The sequence below is a fragment of the Hypanus sabinus genome, chromosome 30 (assembly GCF_030144855.1).
Source record: "Hypanus sabinus isolate sHypSab1 chromosome 30, sHypSab1.hap1, whole genome shotgun sequence".
In the NCBI taxonomy this organism is placed as follows: Eukaryota; Metazoa; Chordata; class Chondrichthyes; order Myliobatiformes; family Dasyatidae; genus Hypanus; species Hypanus sabinus.
Window position 1 is genome coordinate 22,173,328 of NC_082735.1, and position 16,719 is coordinate 22,190,046.

At 45.4% G+C, this 16,719-nt stretch overlaps 1 protein-coding gene across 1 annotated transcript in view; it reads left to right on the forward strand.

Moving 5' to 3' along the window:
• Window positions 1-9,340, forward strand: part of LOC132383439 (transmembrane protein 35B-like) — a 67,903-nt gene extending 58,563 nt beyond the window's left edge. The window contains exon 3 of the mRNA XM_059954398.1: window positions 7,583-9,340. Coding sequence (XP_059810381.1) covers window positions 7,583-7,713 — 131 coding nt within the window. The 3' untranslated portion in view covers window positions 7,714-9,340. The remainder of the gene's footprint in view (window positions 1-7,582) is intronic.
• The last annotated feature ends 7,379 nt before the right edge of the window (window positions 9,341-16,719 follow it).

Consider the following 16,719-nt stretch of genomic DNA (forward strand, 5'->3'; position numbering starts at 1 on the left):
AACCAACCTTAAATAGTTTCTCCTAGCTTTCACTCTCCTTGCATAAAGTTTACCTTGTTGCCTGCTGTGTTCAGTTTCTGTTCTCTCTTGTTTTGCCGCCCCTCGTGGCTTGTTATTTTGTGGTCTGTTATTAAAGTTATTTATTGCTCGCCTCTGAATCATCTCCACTCCTCTGCTTTTTGGATCAAGCCTCCCCGACATTTCCTGACAGGTGGTATGTGCTTTCAGGCTTTTGTATCTTCCGCCTGATGGGAGAGGGGAGAAGAAAGGATGCCTGGAGTGGGTGGTGTCTATGGTCTTTACTGACAGCACGACAGATAGACAGAGACTAGAGAGGGGAGGCTGTGAGGTGCTGAGTTGTGTTTACAACTTTCTACAGTTTCTTGTGGTCATGAACAGAGCAGTTGCCATACCAAGCTGCTATGCTTTCAGACAGAATGATTTCCCTCGATTAAATTTGGAGAAGAGATTAAAAAGAGAAAAGAAAGGTAGCTATCACTTTGCTGGTGCCGTGTGATGATTGGATCGTGAGTACAGTGATTATTTCAAAATTACCCTTTCTCAGATATATCTACTGAAGGGGATTAATATGATGTCTGATTTGAATTTAGCAGATCAGCTGGGAACAAGCAAGTTATAAAAGAGAAAAGGCAGGGCAAGAGAGTCTATCATTCACCAGCTGATGCCTTAAATTTACACTTTGACCTGAACAAGTCTGTAAGCCTCAGATACGGACAACGTTACCCTGAGATTTGCGCAGCTTTCAGTAGATGCTATTTTTTTTATTTTTAATGGAGCACTTGGAACATAATTTTTTTTTGTGTTCTTTCATGCGCACTGATTATTGGTTTGAAATAGAAGATCTGGCACAACCAAAAGTGTTTCTAGTTGACTTAGTATCCTTGAATTTTGTCTATTTTGCTTTGGTTGGTATCAGTTGAGGGACAGTTGTAAGGACTGTGTAAATTCTGCCCATTCCTGATCGGTCCCGAATCAGGCACTGGAGGGCGGATCCGAGACTGATACATTCAGATCTGAGGATAGCCATACCATCTTCAGTTGAGATTTAAACTGTGACCTTCCGTGGCATCATAAATGAATATAAGAGACCTTCTGGTATTGATTTGGAAAGCAGTGCCCGTTTTGGTGTTCTTTCCTTGCCATTATTTATCCTTCAACCATTGTCACGAAAATACACTTTCTCTTTCTTACCACAGTTGGTGGGAACCTGTGTGTAAACCGGTTGTCCACTTCTCTATATTATAACTATGTGCGAACTTTAAATGTACTTTATTGGCTGCAAAGTGATTTGAGCTGGTCTGAAGTTTGAAGAGTGCGATTTAAATGTAACTGTATTTTGTGTTGAAGTGCCTTTACTTTTATAGTTACTCTAACAGAAAAGAAATGGAAGTTTACTTGAGATTTAAAATGCTAATTGACTAATGTTTACAGCTTGCTATATGTTCTTGTTTCTTTCGCAATGTGTTCACATGCACGGAGGATCATTGGGAGCTGTAAAAGGATTTGTGGTTAAAGTGCATACTTCTCACCGTGCTGTGGTGGGATTATAATGATGTGAATCCAACACATTTGCTGTAATAACAGTGCTTTTAAAGTTTATAATTCATTGATTAATTTTCATTGTTGTATTCTTATTCCTGTCATTTTAAGACAAGTTGGTAACACAGTGGATTCTGGTTAACTGGTCCATTGGTTAATTGGGGCAGCTGTTTATTTAATGCAACTCTTAAAAAAACAAAAACAAATTGAGGAAAATAGGTGGGATTCCCTTTGTTTATTTGGGACACTATCCCGCTTAATTGGGACAGGAAATTGAATTCATCTTGAATGTTACAATTAAAATGAAGCTTTGGAAGATGCAATCACCAAAAGCACTGTTTGAAGGCAGTCCACTATCTGCACTGGGTGTCTGCAATGATTTGTTCATTTACAGTCAACCAGCATACACTGAACGAATTCCTCCAATAACTATTAGGAACTAATACAATTTTATTGCTCTGCAGTAGTTTTGGTATTGTTGTAATTTATTCTGTATTCAATTTAAATACATAATTTGTTACTCAGTTAAATAGTAGTCTTTTTTGTATCTTTTTAACTATTTCCATGAAACTTCGACTAACTGGGACAACGGCTTAATTGACCCAAAACATACTGGTACTTGCTCTCTTCCACTATGGACTGAAAACTTTATTAGAATTTAAATATTCCTGTAATTAAAGAAAACAGCTCTCTTTCTGTGTTTGTATCTATGTATCTTACTGTTTCACTGAACCTTTTACTATCTCTTCATTTTCCCCATTCAGCATCTGAACCTGTACCCCTGTTCCATTCCTTAGTTCTTCATTACCTCAGCCTACTGCATGCTGTCATTTCACAACTTAAGATCTGAATAGAGAGATTGTGTTAAAATAAAATTCTAAATACATTGAGTGAGATTAATCACCTTTGAAACAGCTCTAATTGTTCTGTCGACCACTCTGAATTTTATGAAACTCAACTTCAGTGTAATTACTTGCACTGCTTTGTGAGTCATTACAAAGAAAATAAGTGCATTCCAGTAAGGGACTTTCATGGATTATGCTGATGAAGTATCTGACTAGAGTGTGCCATTAAATGATAATCAGTTGGCATGGCAGCGTATGCCTTACAACGCTTTACAGTACAGGTAAACTGGGTTCAATTCCCGCCACTGCCTGCAAGGAGTTTGTATGTTCTCCCCATTACTGTCTGAGTTTCCTCCACAGTCCAAAGGTGTCCTGGTTGGTAGGTTAATTGGTGATTGTAAATTATCTTGTGATTTGGGCTCAGATTAAATTGGGGGTTGCTGGGCGAAGTGAATCGAGGGACCGGAAGGGCCTATTCTACGCTGTATCTCAGTAAATAAATAAAAGAAATATTTCGAGGGATGCTCCTGTATTGAAAGAGAAGCCAGCACGTGGGAGGGTAAACTGGGAGGTCCTTACAGCTGGATGGTGCAAGTTGAGTAGAAAGTAGGTCCCTCTTCCACTGAGTTCACCCACGGGATCCCTTGGGTGTAAGACTTGCTTTCACTTCAGTTTGTTGAGGTTCAAGGCAACTTAACGGAACCGGAGTGAGACCCGGAGTCTCTGTCTTGGGTGGAGCAGTTTGGGAGAGGGTGCAACCCACTGTACGTTACTGATGAGTGGGCTCAAAGTTTTCAGTGCCAAGTAGAAGTTCCACACCTGGACACATCAGCATGAAGTTTCCTGACATTTCACGTGGGTGCTGGGAAACTGACCGGCGTAGGAGGTAAAGCTCTAAGCGGAGTTCTGAACCACGGTTAAATTCAAGGAGTGAAAAGGTGCTGTCAGGTTACATGACTTGAAAGCTGAGGATGAGACTTTGTTACATCATCATTCATTCATCAACCCCATTTTACAGTTCAATCTTAAGACATCTTAATCTTTAAAAAATATTTAGTGATACAGTGCAAAGTAGGTCCTTCCAGCCCTTTGAGCCATGTCACTGCAGCAAGGCTCGACAAACCAGATTAACCCTCACCTAACCACGGGACAATTTACCCAGTTAATTAACCTGACCAGTTCGCCTTTGGACTGTGGGAGGAATCCAGAGGACCCAGAGAAAATCAATGCATTCTATGTACAGAGACTCCTTGCAGAGCAGTGCCGGAACTCTGGAACTGTAATAGCGTCGGTGCTAACTGCTACACTATCGAGATGCCCAACTTCTCTTTATTGCTTACGCCGATCTAACATTGCAATTCTTGCTGATGTTACGAACCCCGTAACTGGGTGTCTTACCAGCAAAGATAGGAGTAGCCGTTAAAGTCTGATGATACTATTTTTAACAGTATTTATTAGTAAAAATACACAAAAATAATATCAATGCAAATATACGTCAGATAATATACGTCATCAATACTAAACCTAAAGTGCGGGTATAATAATCATCAATAAGAAATAAGCTCTATCGTTGTCTAGGGGATAATGAATTGTCTGATGGAAATATAAAGTTCAGTTCAGTTCATACAGGCTGCAGTCGTTGCTGATCACTGTGTGGCAATTGTTGGAGAGAGAGAGAGAAAAACTTGCCGACTTTCCTTGTTACGATCTTGATCCATATCCGTCCTTCAGCTCGATCGTTCCCTGGAGAACTCATCACCCAGGCAAGGGTGGACACACACACAAGCCCCCACCGGTCTCGTAGCGTCTCTCCTGGTGCGTCTGAGTGGTGTTCCCCAGACCCAACTTTTATCCTCACTCACATGGTCTCAGATGTCAATCAGGTTGGGATGATGCGATCCCTCAACCAGACCACTCTGGCTGCCTCCTGAGGGTTTTCAATGAATAGAACAGTACTCAATACACAATTCCTTCTCCAAGAGACAATAGCAGTAATCAGTGGTTCTGTTCCGCTTTTGTTAGAAGGAGACATTCCACTTTTTGTGTATTCCTGCGTTGTCAATAACAACTGCCTTTTCTGTTATCCTGCGTCTCTCTCTCTCTCTCTCATTACTGACATGCTGTGTATCTCTCTCATTTCCTGGGTATCAGACCCGAAATAATAGCGATCTTGCGATTCTCAAAAAGGGGGGGGGGGGCGGGCATTGGCGATTCTGTACCCTTCTGCCCATTAGATTTGCTCCTCATTCGTAACACTGAACTGTGAAGTTTTCTTCATCCTGGTCTTCTTCCAAATTGTATATCTGCTCAATGACCTACTTCAGATTTACTTTCTAAATTAGATTAATTAATGTGTGGAAACTGCTGCTACCTTTGAGAGTGAAAGTGTCCAACTCTCTTCATAGTTCAGTTTCCTAACACCAGGTGAAAAATTCTTCTATCATTTCCACACTAGAGGTCAGGGATGGAGATTCATGGTCTTTCTGTTCTCTGGCACTTCACGTCAGATTATTGGCACCCAATTGCCCACCATTGAGAATATCTACCATAAACACTGCCTGGGCAGGGCGAAAAGCATTATCAAGGATGCATCTCACCCTAACCATGGACTTTTTATTCTCCTCCCATCCGTTGGGTGCTACAGGAGCCTCCGTTCCCGCACCAGTGGGCTCAGGAAGAGCTTCTTCCCTGAGGCTGTGAGCTTGCTGAACCTCACATCACAGCGCTAAGCAGTATTGCACCCATATTGTACAGTCTCAGTACTTTTATATTTGTGTGGTATAGCACTTGCTTTTTATTCGCAGTTATTTTGTAAAAAACACTATTCTTTGCATTTCTGGTCAGATGCTAACTGCATTTCATTTGGCTTTGTATCTGTACTCGGCACAATGACAATATTGTTGAATCTAATCCAATCTAAATCTTTTCCCAGGGAGCGACTGGAAGCATCTGCCCAGATACGATGAATGCATTCAAAAGGGCCTGTCATTTGTGTCCATACACCTTGCGGGTTATTTATAGTTTCTCTTGTTGCTGCATTCTGATAAACCTTAAAATCCAGCAGAGGAATGAATTAAACAAAGGCTCCAGCCTGTCATTAAAAACAATCTTTTTAGAATAAGAACTGGTTTTAATTTATTCATTGAAATATAGTAGGGAATGGGGCCCTCTGGCCCCTTAAGCCTCGCCGGCCAGCAATCCCCAATTTAAGCCTAACCTAATCGTGGGACAATTTATAATGACCAATTAACTTACTAACTGGTACGTCTTTAGACTGTGGGAAGAAACCGGAGCACCCAGAGGAAACCCACGCGGTCGTGGGGAGAACGTACAAACTCTTTACAGGCAGCAGCGGGATTTGACATGTAGCTAACTACATGTTTCTTCCTTAGCTAGGCACCCTGACAGAAGCGGGAATCCAACCTTGAATCTTCCAGCATTAGTAAGTGACCTTGACCCCTGGGTGATGGCTGGGATTGAGATGGTCCATTAATGCAGGGAAAAAGAATCTACCTCATCTTATGATTCACTTATATTCAGCAGTACTTAAAACCTTTTCATCTGACTGAGCTGTTAATGTCTCCTTCATACACCATTGGCCAAATCAACTACAACACTTAATGCAGTGTGACCAGACCAGTTGATCATTTAAACATGGCAATCTCCTACTGTTGCTCTGCAGTGTACATCTCTTGTTCAGAAGTCTCTGGTCCGAGAACAAATCTAACCAAAAGGATGCAACCTTTTTAAAATTTTGATTTCGTGGAATGAAGGTCTCATTCTTAAAAACCCCAGAATAAAGTTTTTGCGATTGTGTGAAATTTTTAACAGGGCCTTGGGACTGGTTTTCACAAATACCTTGTTAGTTTGTGCAGTTGTGAGCTATGTTGGAGGCATGTCACAAGAAGAAGGTGCCTTCCTCGTGGTAGCTCATCCCTGCTGCATGGTCTTTGACTGTAGTATCTGCACCAGAGGTGAGTTCCCATCCTGCGGTCGACAGACCTTTTGCTTTGATGGTATCGATCCATGGCATAAAGAAGGTTGGGAAACCCTTATCTAGACTAACAAAGGTGGTTCCACCCCAGTTTGTATCCATCATTGCCGACCAGCTTAACTCAATGAAAGGGGAATGTATCAGACATTAGCAATTAGGACTAGGCGTGAAAGGACATGAAATTTCCTTGCAATATATAAAACACACTGTAAGTTACAACAAGATGTCATATAAATAAATTTAATAAAGTAAGCGGAGCAAAAAAAGAACAAAAATAGTGAAGTAGTGTTTATGGGTTCATAGTTCATTCAGATATCTGATGGTGGAGGGGAAGAAGCTCTTTCTAAAATATTGAGTGTGTACCTTCAGGTTCCTGTACCTCCTCCCTAATGACAGTAAGGAGAAGAGGGCAAGTCCTAAGTTGAGGGAGTTCTTATTGCTGGATGTCCCCGTTTTGAGGCATCAGCTTTTGAGGATGTCCTCAGTGCTGGAGAGGCTCGTGCCCACGATGGAGCTGGCTGAGTTTACAATGCTCTGCAGCTTTTTCTGATCCTGTATGCACTGGACAGATGCTTTCCTTCGTACATCTGGAGAAACTGGTTAATCTTTGGTCACGTACCAAATCTCCTCAAACACTTAATGAAATTTTGTCCCTGATGTGGCGACCTCATAATTGCATCAATATGTTGGTGTTGGAGATGCTGACACCCAGGAACTTGAGACTGCTCGACCTTTCCACCGCTGATCCTTTGAGTACTGGTGTGTGTTCCCTCGACTTCTTGAAATCCACTATCAGTTCCTTGATCTTCCTGATGCTGAGTGCAAGGTTGTTGTGACACAACTCAACCAGCTCATCTTGTTCCCTGTTGTACGCCTCCTTGTCACCACCTGAGATGCTGCGGACTACAGCTATGTCTTCGGCAAGTTTATACAGGGATGGCATTTGAGGTATGCCGAGCCACATAGTCATGGGTATAGAGGGTAGAGCAGAGGGCTGAAGTAGGTAATACGTTGCAGGTTTTTTAAGAAGCTAGAGCTTTCTTTGATGAATGGCTCCACCTTGACATGTTACATCAAGTGGATTTTGTGCTGTAAAGTGGTAGATTCTGGGGAAAGCTCTAAACTTTATATAAAGCAGCTGGTAATATATTTTAATTTTTAAAAATTATTTATAATTTTTCAGGTGCCATCTATTCCCTGCTGATGCTGAAGAAACCCCTTTACATGTGCATACCAGCCACCATCTGCCTTGCCATATTACTCATACTCCTCTACGTCTGGGGAAGAGACAGAGAGAAGAAGAAGGGAGAATGACCAACTCGCCTCAGTTCCACATTCCGCGCATCGGTTTAGGTTCTGCGCCGTATCAAAGTTTCTTTTTAATTCAAAAGTTGTGTAAAACATGCTAACAGGAGGGATTTAATGCCATGTTTTGATAAGCAAATTCCATAGGACGGCTGGAAAAAACAGCAGGTGGAAATGATGGAATGCTCCCTACCAAGGAGGTAACACACTCATGACAACACAGTCAAACTGGTAAATTGATAGCAGACTGTGAATGGGTTTTATCGTCAGGGAGGGACATACAGTTACTGAATATCTAACTTGACTGGAGTAAATCACTGGTTAGTGTTGGAATATTAGGAGTAGGAGCGGGAGCATCTAATTCTTCAAACCTGTTCCTGTTTTGCAAGATCATGACTGATCTGCCATTAAACCATTTCTGAGCATGACACCCATTTTCCTTGATTGGCTTCATACCCATAAATCTATCAGTCTCTGTTTAGAGTTAACTCAGTGAGTGAGCCTCTACACCCTTCCAAGGTAGAGATTTGCCATGCTTTGTGTAAAGAAACTCACCCCTGTCTCAGTCCTAAAGGTTCATGGACTAATTCTGAAATTGTGACCTCTGTTCCTACACACCTCAGCCTGCACCTAGGGTGATGAGCCCTGAAGAAAAATTGTAAATAACGAATAGGATTTCCTCTCATTTTCCTTAACCTTAGGGAATACAGGTCTGATTTACTCACTGTGTCCTTACGATAAACCCACCATCCTGGAACTAGTCTGATGAATTTTCACTACATTCTGTATGGTAAGAGTATATTTTCTTAGATAGGAAGTTCACAGGCTTCTCTGATCAGTGCCAAAAACTCCCAGGTCTTAGCAGTACAAAATCAGCCCATTCAAACCACCTGATCCATGCCTGCAAGGTTCCCTTCTCAGCTAGTCATATTGGCCAGGTTTGGTTGAATTATCCTATTCACGTAGCTTTCCAAGTTCATTTTTTTTAATAGACTGTACCAGTGAAAAAGGATCTATTGCTTTCCTGGCATATTTCCTGACGAATGAAACTCTGCTCGGGCCAGGTACAATATTGATTTGATCTGATGTTTGGATGGCAGAGTTTGCCATCGAAATGTTGGTTAAAATCAATGCCTGTTCCTGGCTGGGAGCCTGAGAAGGGTTTACTGTACTAGTCTTAATTTCCCCAGGAAGCTTATGACCTGGCCAACTTCAAAGTGAAAACGTTGTTCCTCGAGTTCTTATTAAATCAATCCCCCTATACCCTGAACCCATGTCCTTAAGTTCTTGAGGTAAACTTGCCTGTGCACATTCACCTTATCAACACTTGTCATGATTTTATATGCCTCTGTGATATATGCCATCGCTTGTTCTCCAACGCTGCAGTAAATAAGGTCTCAACCTGCTCAACCTCTCTCTATAACTCAGTTCCTTGAATCCTGGCAACATTCTTGTAAATCTTCTCTGCAGTCTTCCCAGCTTAATGGCTTCTTCCCTCCAACAGGGTAACTGGAACTGAATATAATCCAAATGAAGCCTTCCTGTTGTTGATTTTATGAACTGTTTTCTACAAATGACCTACTGTGAGTTGACTATTGCATGAATTTAGAAATAAATCATAAGCACTTACAAATGATATGATATTCATGGATGATGGCCTATTTATTACTTTTTTTGTTAAAATCTTTTTGTATTTATCAAATAATTGATCTGCTACTCTGCAGGGAAGTAATATATCATCTTACATTTGAAGTGTAATTGGAGGAGCGTAGTTTGTTCTGTGCTCTTGGAATTTGAATCTGACCAAATTCATTTGGTGGTGAAAGATACTTGGCAGGTGTGCACCGGGATTGAACTTCAATAAAAACATTCCACAGCAGGCAGGGGCAGGGTTCTGAATAGTGTTACTTCCAGCACAAATGAGCTGGCAATTGTGGTACTCCATTGTTACTAAAATATACCACTGCTGAGGTTATTGTCTGTAAAGAGGAAGCAGCAAGCAAGCTCTTTTTTTTACTGAAAAATGAAATCAAATCACACATCGTTAGATTGTGTTGTATCGCTTGCTCTTTAACACGTTGTTCCTGTTCTGAGTAATATCACAATTGAGAGTCAAGTAAAAAAATAGTTTTAATAAAGAGATACACATTGTAAACCTTTAGATTGGAATTAATTTTCAACAAAATTAAAACGATTCTGTCGAGCAGATCTCTTTGCCTCTTCTAATTGACTTGGAGGGAGATTACAATAAGGGGACTTGAATGTCACAAAACTTTTGGTGGATTAGGGAATGCAAGATAATTCTTTAACCATGGAGAAGTGAAAATGTGGAACTTGTTACCACAAATAGCTGAGGCTTTTAGCATTGACAGACTTAAGGGGAAGCCAAATAAACCCATGAGAGAAAGGAAGAGAAAGGCTTGTTTATGGTTTTATTTGGTGGAATATAGAAGGAGATAGGCACAGTATAAAAAAAAAATTAGTTTGGGCCTGTGGAGCTGAATGGCCTTTGCCTGCTTAGCAAATGTAATGTAACTACATTCAGTGGCCACTTCATCATGTACACCTGTACACTAGCTCATTAATGCAAATATCTAATCAGCCAATCATGCGACAGCAACTCAGTGCATAAAAGCATGCAGATGTGATCAAGAGGTTCAGTTGATGTTCAGACTAAACATCAGATTGAGGGAAGAACCGTGATTTAAGTGAGTTTGATCGTGGAATGATTGTTGGTGCCGGATGGGGTGGTTTGAGTACCTCAGGAAATGCTGATCTCCTGGGATTTTCATGCACTACGGTCTCTAGAATTTTCAAAAAGTGGGAGAAATCCAGTGAGCAGCAGTTCTGTGGGTAAAAACAGCTTGCTAATGAGAGAGGTCACCAGGAAAATGGCCAGACTGGGTCAAGCTGACAGGAAAGGAACTTTAACTCAAATAACCACATGCTGCAACAATGGTGTGCAGAAGAGCATCTTTGAATGCACAACATAGAAACATAGAAAATATACAGCACAATACAGGCCCTTCGGCCCACAAAGCTGTGCCGAACATATCCCTACCTTAGAACCGCCTAGGCTTTATCCATAGTCCTCTATTTTTCTAAGCTCCATGTACCCATCCAGGAGTCTCTTAAAAGACTCTATTGTTTCTGCCTCCACCACTGTTGCCAGCAGCCCATTCCACACACTCACCACTCTCTGTGTAAAAAAAATATTACCCCTGACATCTCCTCTGTACCTGCTTCCAAGCACCTTAAAACTATGCCCTTCCATGCTAGCCATTTCAGCCCTGAGGAAAAGCCTCTGACTATCCACATGATCAATGCCTCTCATCATCTTGTACACCTCTATCAGGTCACCTCTCATCCTCTGTCGCTCCAATGAGAAAAGGCCGAGTTCACTCAACCTATTCTCATAAGGCATGCTCCCCAATCCAGGCAACATCCTTGTAAATCTCCTCTGCACCCTTTCTATGGTTTCCACGTCCTTCCTATAGTGAGGCAATCAGAATTGACAATACTCCAAGTGGGGTCTGACCGGGGTCCTATCTAGCTGCACCATTATCTCTCGGCTCTTAAACTCAATCCCACGATTGATGAAGGCCAATGCACTGTATGCCTTCGTAACCAAAGAGTCAACCTGCATAGCAGCTTTGAGTGTGCTATGGACTCGGACCCCAAGATCCCTCTGATCCTCCACACTGCCAAGAGTCTTACCATTAATACTATATTCTGCCATCGTATTCGACCTACCAAAATGAACCACCTTACACTTATCTGGGTTGAATTCCATCTGCCACTTCTCAGTTCAGTTTTGTGTCCTATCAATGTCCCACTGTAACTTCTGACAGCCCTCCACACTGTCCACAAAAAACCCCAACCTTTGTGTCATCAGCAAATTTACTAACCCATCCCTCCACTTCCACATCCAGGTCATTTATAAAAATCACAAAGAGTAGGGGTCCCAGAACAGATCCCTGAGGCACACCACTGGTCACCGACCTCCATGCAGGATATGTCCCATCTACAACCACTTTTTGCCTTCTGTGGGCAAGCCAGTTCTGGATCCACAAACCATCGTCCCCATGCCTCCTTACTTTCTCAATAAGCCTTGCATGGGGTACTTTATCAAATGCCTTGCTAAAATCCATATACACTACATCTACGGCTCTACCTTCATCAATGTGCTTAGTCACATCCTCAAAAAATTCAGTCAGGCTCGTCAACTTGACAAACTTTGAAGTGAATCAGAATCAGGATTAATATCACTGGCATATGTCGTGAAATTTTTTGTCGTGGCAATAGTAACAATGCAATGCATAATAATAGAAGAAAACTTAGTTACAGTAAATAAATTAAAAATGTATATATAGTTATGTGCAATGTCCTGGGTATGTTACTCAAAATGGCCTCTTTGGTTTGTTACAAGTAGGAATGTTTCTTTGTCGGATACGTGTTTCTCTAGCCGTTGTTTCACTTTAGAATGGCTGATATGGTAATTGTATTCATTTGTTAATCAATGGGGAATGTCATTGTGTCTTGTGATGCTGGGAACTTGGGGGAGGGGTTTTCGCGGGTTTTTTGGGGAGAGGCCGAGGAAGACACTGAAGAAGGTGGACGTGTGCTGGACTGCTCGTAAGACCACCGGGGTGGTCCCAGGTGCGACGGCCGGATGGGTCGATTGGTTCGTTGATTGAGCTCCAACGAGTGCACTAAACAGACTGAACTTTGATAAGTGGCGCCTTTTGTTTTTTTTCCTTGTGTATATATATTGTATTGCTTACTACTCTTTTTAATTTTAGTAAACTCTTTAAAGTGTATTTCATAACGGTATTTGTTGTGGATTTGATACTGTTGGCGGGCTCGAGGCGTAAACTCGATTCTCACAGCACCTGCGTGTACGGGAGGTGGGTTGGAGAGTGGCTGGATCCCCTTTTTCCCCTAGACATATACCAGCCTGTTGGGAAAGTGTTACATTTGTGGGGGCTCGTCCCGGATTGGATTGTCAGGGGCTGTGGAATCGCGAAGGCGGCAGAGCGGAGATGGACAGAGACAAGTTTGTTTGTTGGTGCCAGTTTGAAGGTGTACCAGTACAGTACGCATGTGTAGTGAGCGGAGTGGATTTTCGAGTTTCGGGAGACGCGATAGTGCGGGGTTTAAGTTCGGTGAAGGGTATTGGGCAGGTAGAATTGGTAGCTAGGCGGTGTGGTAAAGAGGTGGAGTCTAGCTGGGTGTTGGTTTGTACGAGTGCTGAAGTCAGGACGGTGGGACTGCCGGCGACGGTCAGTGTACCGGGGGAGGAGGGGCTGTGGGGGCTCCACTTCTACAAGGATGAGGCTGAGGAGACATCGGAGGAGGAGCTAGAGCCAGAGGTGGACCCCAGAGAGGTGGCTGGCACTAGTAAAGGGAGGTGGGAGGAGGGAGTCGTGACTAAGCCCCACTCCCCAGGTAGGGTGGAAGTCTCGGAGCTGGCAGCCGCACTTAACTCCCTGGTGGGGGTGGCTGAGAGGCCACGGCTGAAGCTGGGGGTGTTCTCCGGAGCCAAGCCTACTCCGGATGGGGAGGTGGACTATGAGACCTGGATCGAGCATACGTCTTTGATGTTAGAGGAGTGGCCAGGCTCAGAGAAGGAGAAGAGGCAGCGATTGCTGGGAAGTTTGAGGGGTTTAGCAGCCAAAACCGTCCGGGAGTTGAAAGCTGAGAAGCCTGGGGCCTCAGTGGAGGACTGCCTAGAAGTTTTGGAGGGAGCGTTTGGGTTGTCAGGGGAACCCTGGCTGCTTTTAGCAGAGTTTCAACGCCTGGAACAATGGAGAGGGGAAAAGCTCTCCGAGTACATATTTAGGATGGAGGGGATGCTCTCGGGGCTGCGGCGCCGAGGGGTAGTGAAGGCGATTGACGTGGCTAGCGTGAGGATGAGTCAGCTATTCAGTGGGTCTCTGGAGGAGGACAAGGTGGCGTGGACTATCCGGCAAGCTTATAGGAAAGGTCCCCCTCCATCCTTCGGGCAACTGATTAGAGAGGTGCGAGAGGAAGAGAGAGCGTTGGGGCGGAAAAGGGGCACGGGCCTACGGGAGCAATCCTCAGCGATACAGGAAGTGGTGGCTGAGTGGAGGAATGACAATCCCCCGGGGAGTAGGGAACCCCCTTTGGAGGGGAGGGACAGGGGAGGTACCTACTCTCAGGGGCGATCAGTGCAGTGGATTGGGAGCAGGAGCCGTCCTGGGAGAGGAGGGGCGGCCGGCAGTGTGTGCTTTAACTGTGGGAAAGAGGGGCATTTCAGGCGGGACTGTGGAAGGCCGAGGGTGTGCTATAGCTGTGGAGAGGAGGGTCACTTTAGGTGGGATTGTGAGAGACAAGGACTCCCGCGGAGGACAAGCCCCCCTATGACTAAAAAGGGAGAGGTGTCGGGAAACTTAGGAGAGGCTCAGTGAGGGAACGGACTGGAGCCTCTGGAAGAACACGTTCCCAGAGATCAGCTGGAAGACCACCGGGTGCCCACGCCTCTGTTCCGGATGGGCTGGTAGGACCCCGTGCCAGTGTGGGTCTACGGATAGAGGGAATTTACGCAAAAGCCGTTCTTGATACAGGATCGCAGGTGACCTTATTGTACCGGTCTTTCTACAATCAACATCTAAAGCATTTGCCCGTATCACCATTTGACGCCCTGCAGATTTGGGGTGTGAGCGAGGGTGACTACCCGTACGATGGGTACCTATCGGTGAGATTGGAGTTCTCGGAGGGCGACGTGGGAGTGTCGGAAGCTATTGAGACGTTGGTGTTGGTGTGTCCTGACCCGGTGGAAACTGATGGTGCTGCCCTCCTGGTGGGGACTAACTCCCCAGTTGTGCGACGGCTCCTGGGAGCTTGTAAGGAGAAAGGGGGGGAAGACTTTCTGGAGACCCTCTCGGTGCATCCAGTGTTTCGAGCAGTGTTCGCAGAAGGGGTTGCCTCCCAAGGGCTGGACCCGGAGTGTAAACGAGGGTCGGTGTGGTGTACGCAGGCGAGGCCCAAGGTGATCCGACCCGGGGAGGTAGCCCTAGTGATGGGGACCCCCAGATTCCCAGGAGTGCCGACGGGAGAAGCCCTGTTAGTAGACGCCCCAGACGATCTTGAAGGGGAGACACGATTTCCGGCGGGGGCGCTGGTGAGGCCCGAAGTGCGGAGACCAGGGGTGGTACATGCGAGGCGTATAGCTATAAGTGTCAGGAACACCACGGCAAGAGAAATCACCTTTAAGAGGGGAATGCCGCTGGCACATCTGTTCCCGGTGACGGTAATGTCCAGCGCACCAGTGCGGACCCTTAACGGGGAGGGATCGGAGCATCGATGGGAGCTGACCGCTGAAGCCTTTAACTTCGGGGATTCCCCAGTGTCGCCGGAGTGGAAACGCAGGCTAGTGGAGAAGATGCTGAAGATGGAAGCTGTTTTTTCTCGGGGCGAGTTTGATGTTGGCTGCTCCAAAAGCACTCGCCACACCATCCGGGTGACGGAGGACACCCCGTTCCGAGAGAGATCCCGGCGGCTGGCTCCGGCAGATGTTGAGGACGTGCGACAGCACTTGTGCAAGTTGAAGGAGGCCGGAATCATAGCTGAGTCTCGAAGTCCTTATGCGTCCCCAATAGTGGTGGCACGGAAGAAGAATGGGCGAGTGCGCATGTGTGTTGACTACAGGACGTTGAATCGGCGAACTGTCCCTGATCAATATACTGTCCCAAGAGTCGAGGATGCGTTGGCCTGCCTGAGCGGTGCGAAGTGGTTCAGTGTGCTGGATTTAAGAAGTGGGTATTACCAGATCCCGATGAGTGCGGCCGATAAAGAGAAGACCGCTTTTATCTGCCCGCTGGGGTTCTTTCAGTTCGAACGAATGCCCCAAGGCATATCCGGAGCCCCAGCCACCTTCCAGAGGCTCATGGAGAGAACTGTGGGGGATATGAATCTGTTGGAGGTGCTGGTGTACCTGGACGATTTGATAGTGTTTGGATTGACTTTGGAGGAACATGAGGAGAGACTGTTGAAGGTGTTGGGCCGGCTTAATGAAGAAGGGTTGAAGCTTTCCCTGGACAAATGCCAGTTCTGCAAGTCGTCGGTTAACTACATTGGCCATATCATTTCGCGAGAGGGAGTGGCTACTGATCCAACCAAGATAGAGGCTGTGACCACCTGGCCGAGACCCCAGAAAGTGGGTGCTCTGCGCTCATTTTTGGGGTTCTGTGGGTATTACCGGCGATTTGTGAAAGGATACGCCAAAGTGTGTCACCCGTTGACTCAGCTGTTGTGTGGCTATCCCCCGGTGGGGAAGAAGAGGACGGGGAACCAGAGGCAGGATGCTGGAGGATACTGGAACCCGGCGGAACCTTTTGGCTCGAGATGGGATGATCAATGTGAAGAGGCGTTCCGATCTTTGAAAAGGGCACTGACCCAGGCCCCGGTGTTGGCTTTTGCCGATCCCCAGAAGCCATATGTGCTGCACACGGATGCCAGCCGAGAGGGTCTCGGGGCTGTTCTGTACCAGGAGCATGGCAAAGCATTGAGGCCGGTAGCCTTTGTCAGCCGAAGCTTGTCGCCATCGGAGAGAAACTATCCCACTCACAAGTTGGAGTTCCTGGCGCTGAAGTGGGCAGTGGTGGACAAGCTGGGCGATTACCTTTACGGAGCCAAGTTTGAGGTGAGAACGGATAACAATCCTCTCACTTATATTTTGACTTCGGCGAAGCTGGATGCCACAGGACATCGGTGGCTGGCGGCATTGTCGGTATATGATTACAGCCTGAGGTACCGCCCCGGAAGCAAGAATATCGATGCGGATGCATTGTCTCGTCGGGAGCCGGGGGAGGAGGAGAGGGACGAGGAGTGGGAGAGTGTCCCTGCCCCTGGAGTGAAGGCGATGTGTCAGTTTGTTATCACCGTGAAGGCCGAGGGAAGAGGGAGGCTGGAACGAGCCGTGGACCATTTGGGGGTTTTTGACGACGCCATACCCCTAGTTTACTGTGACCTGACCGCTCTGGGGACTAAACA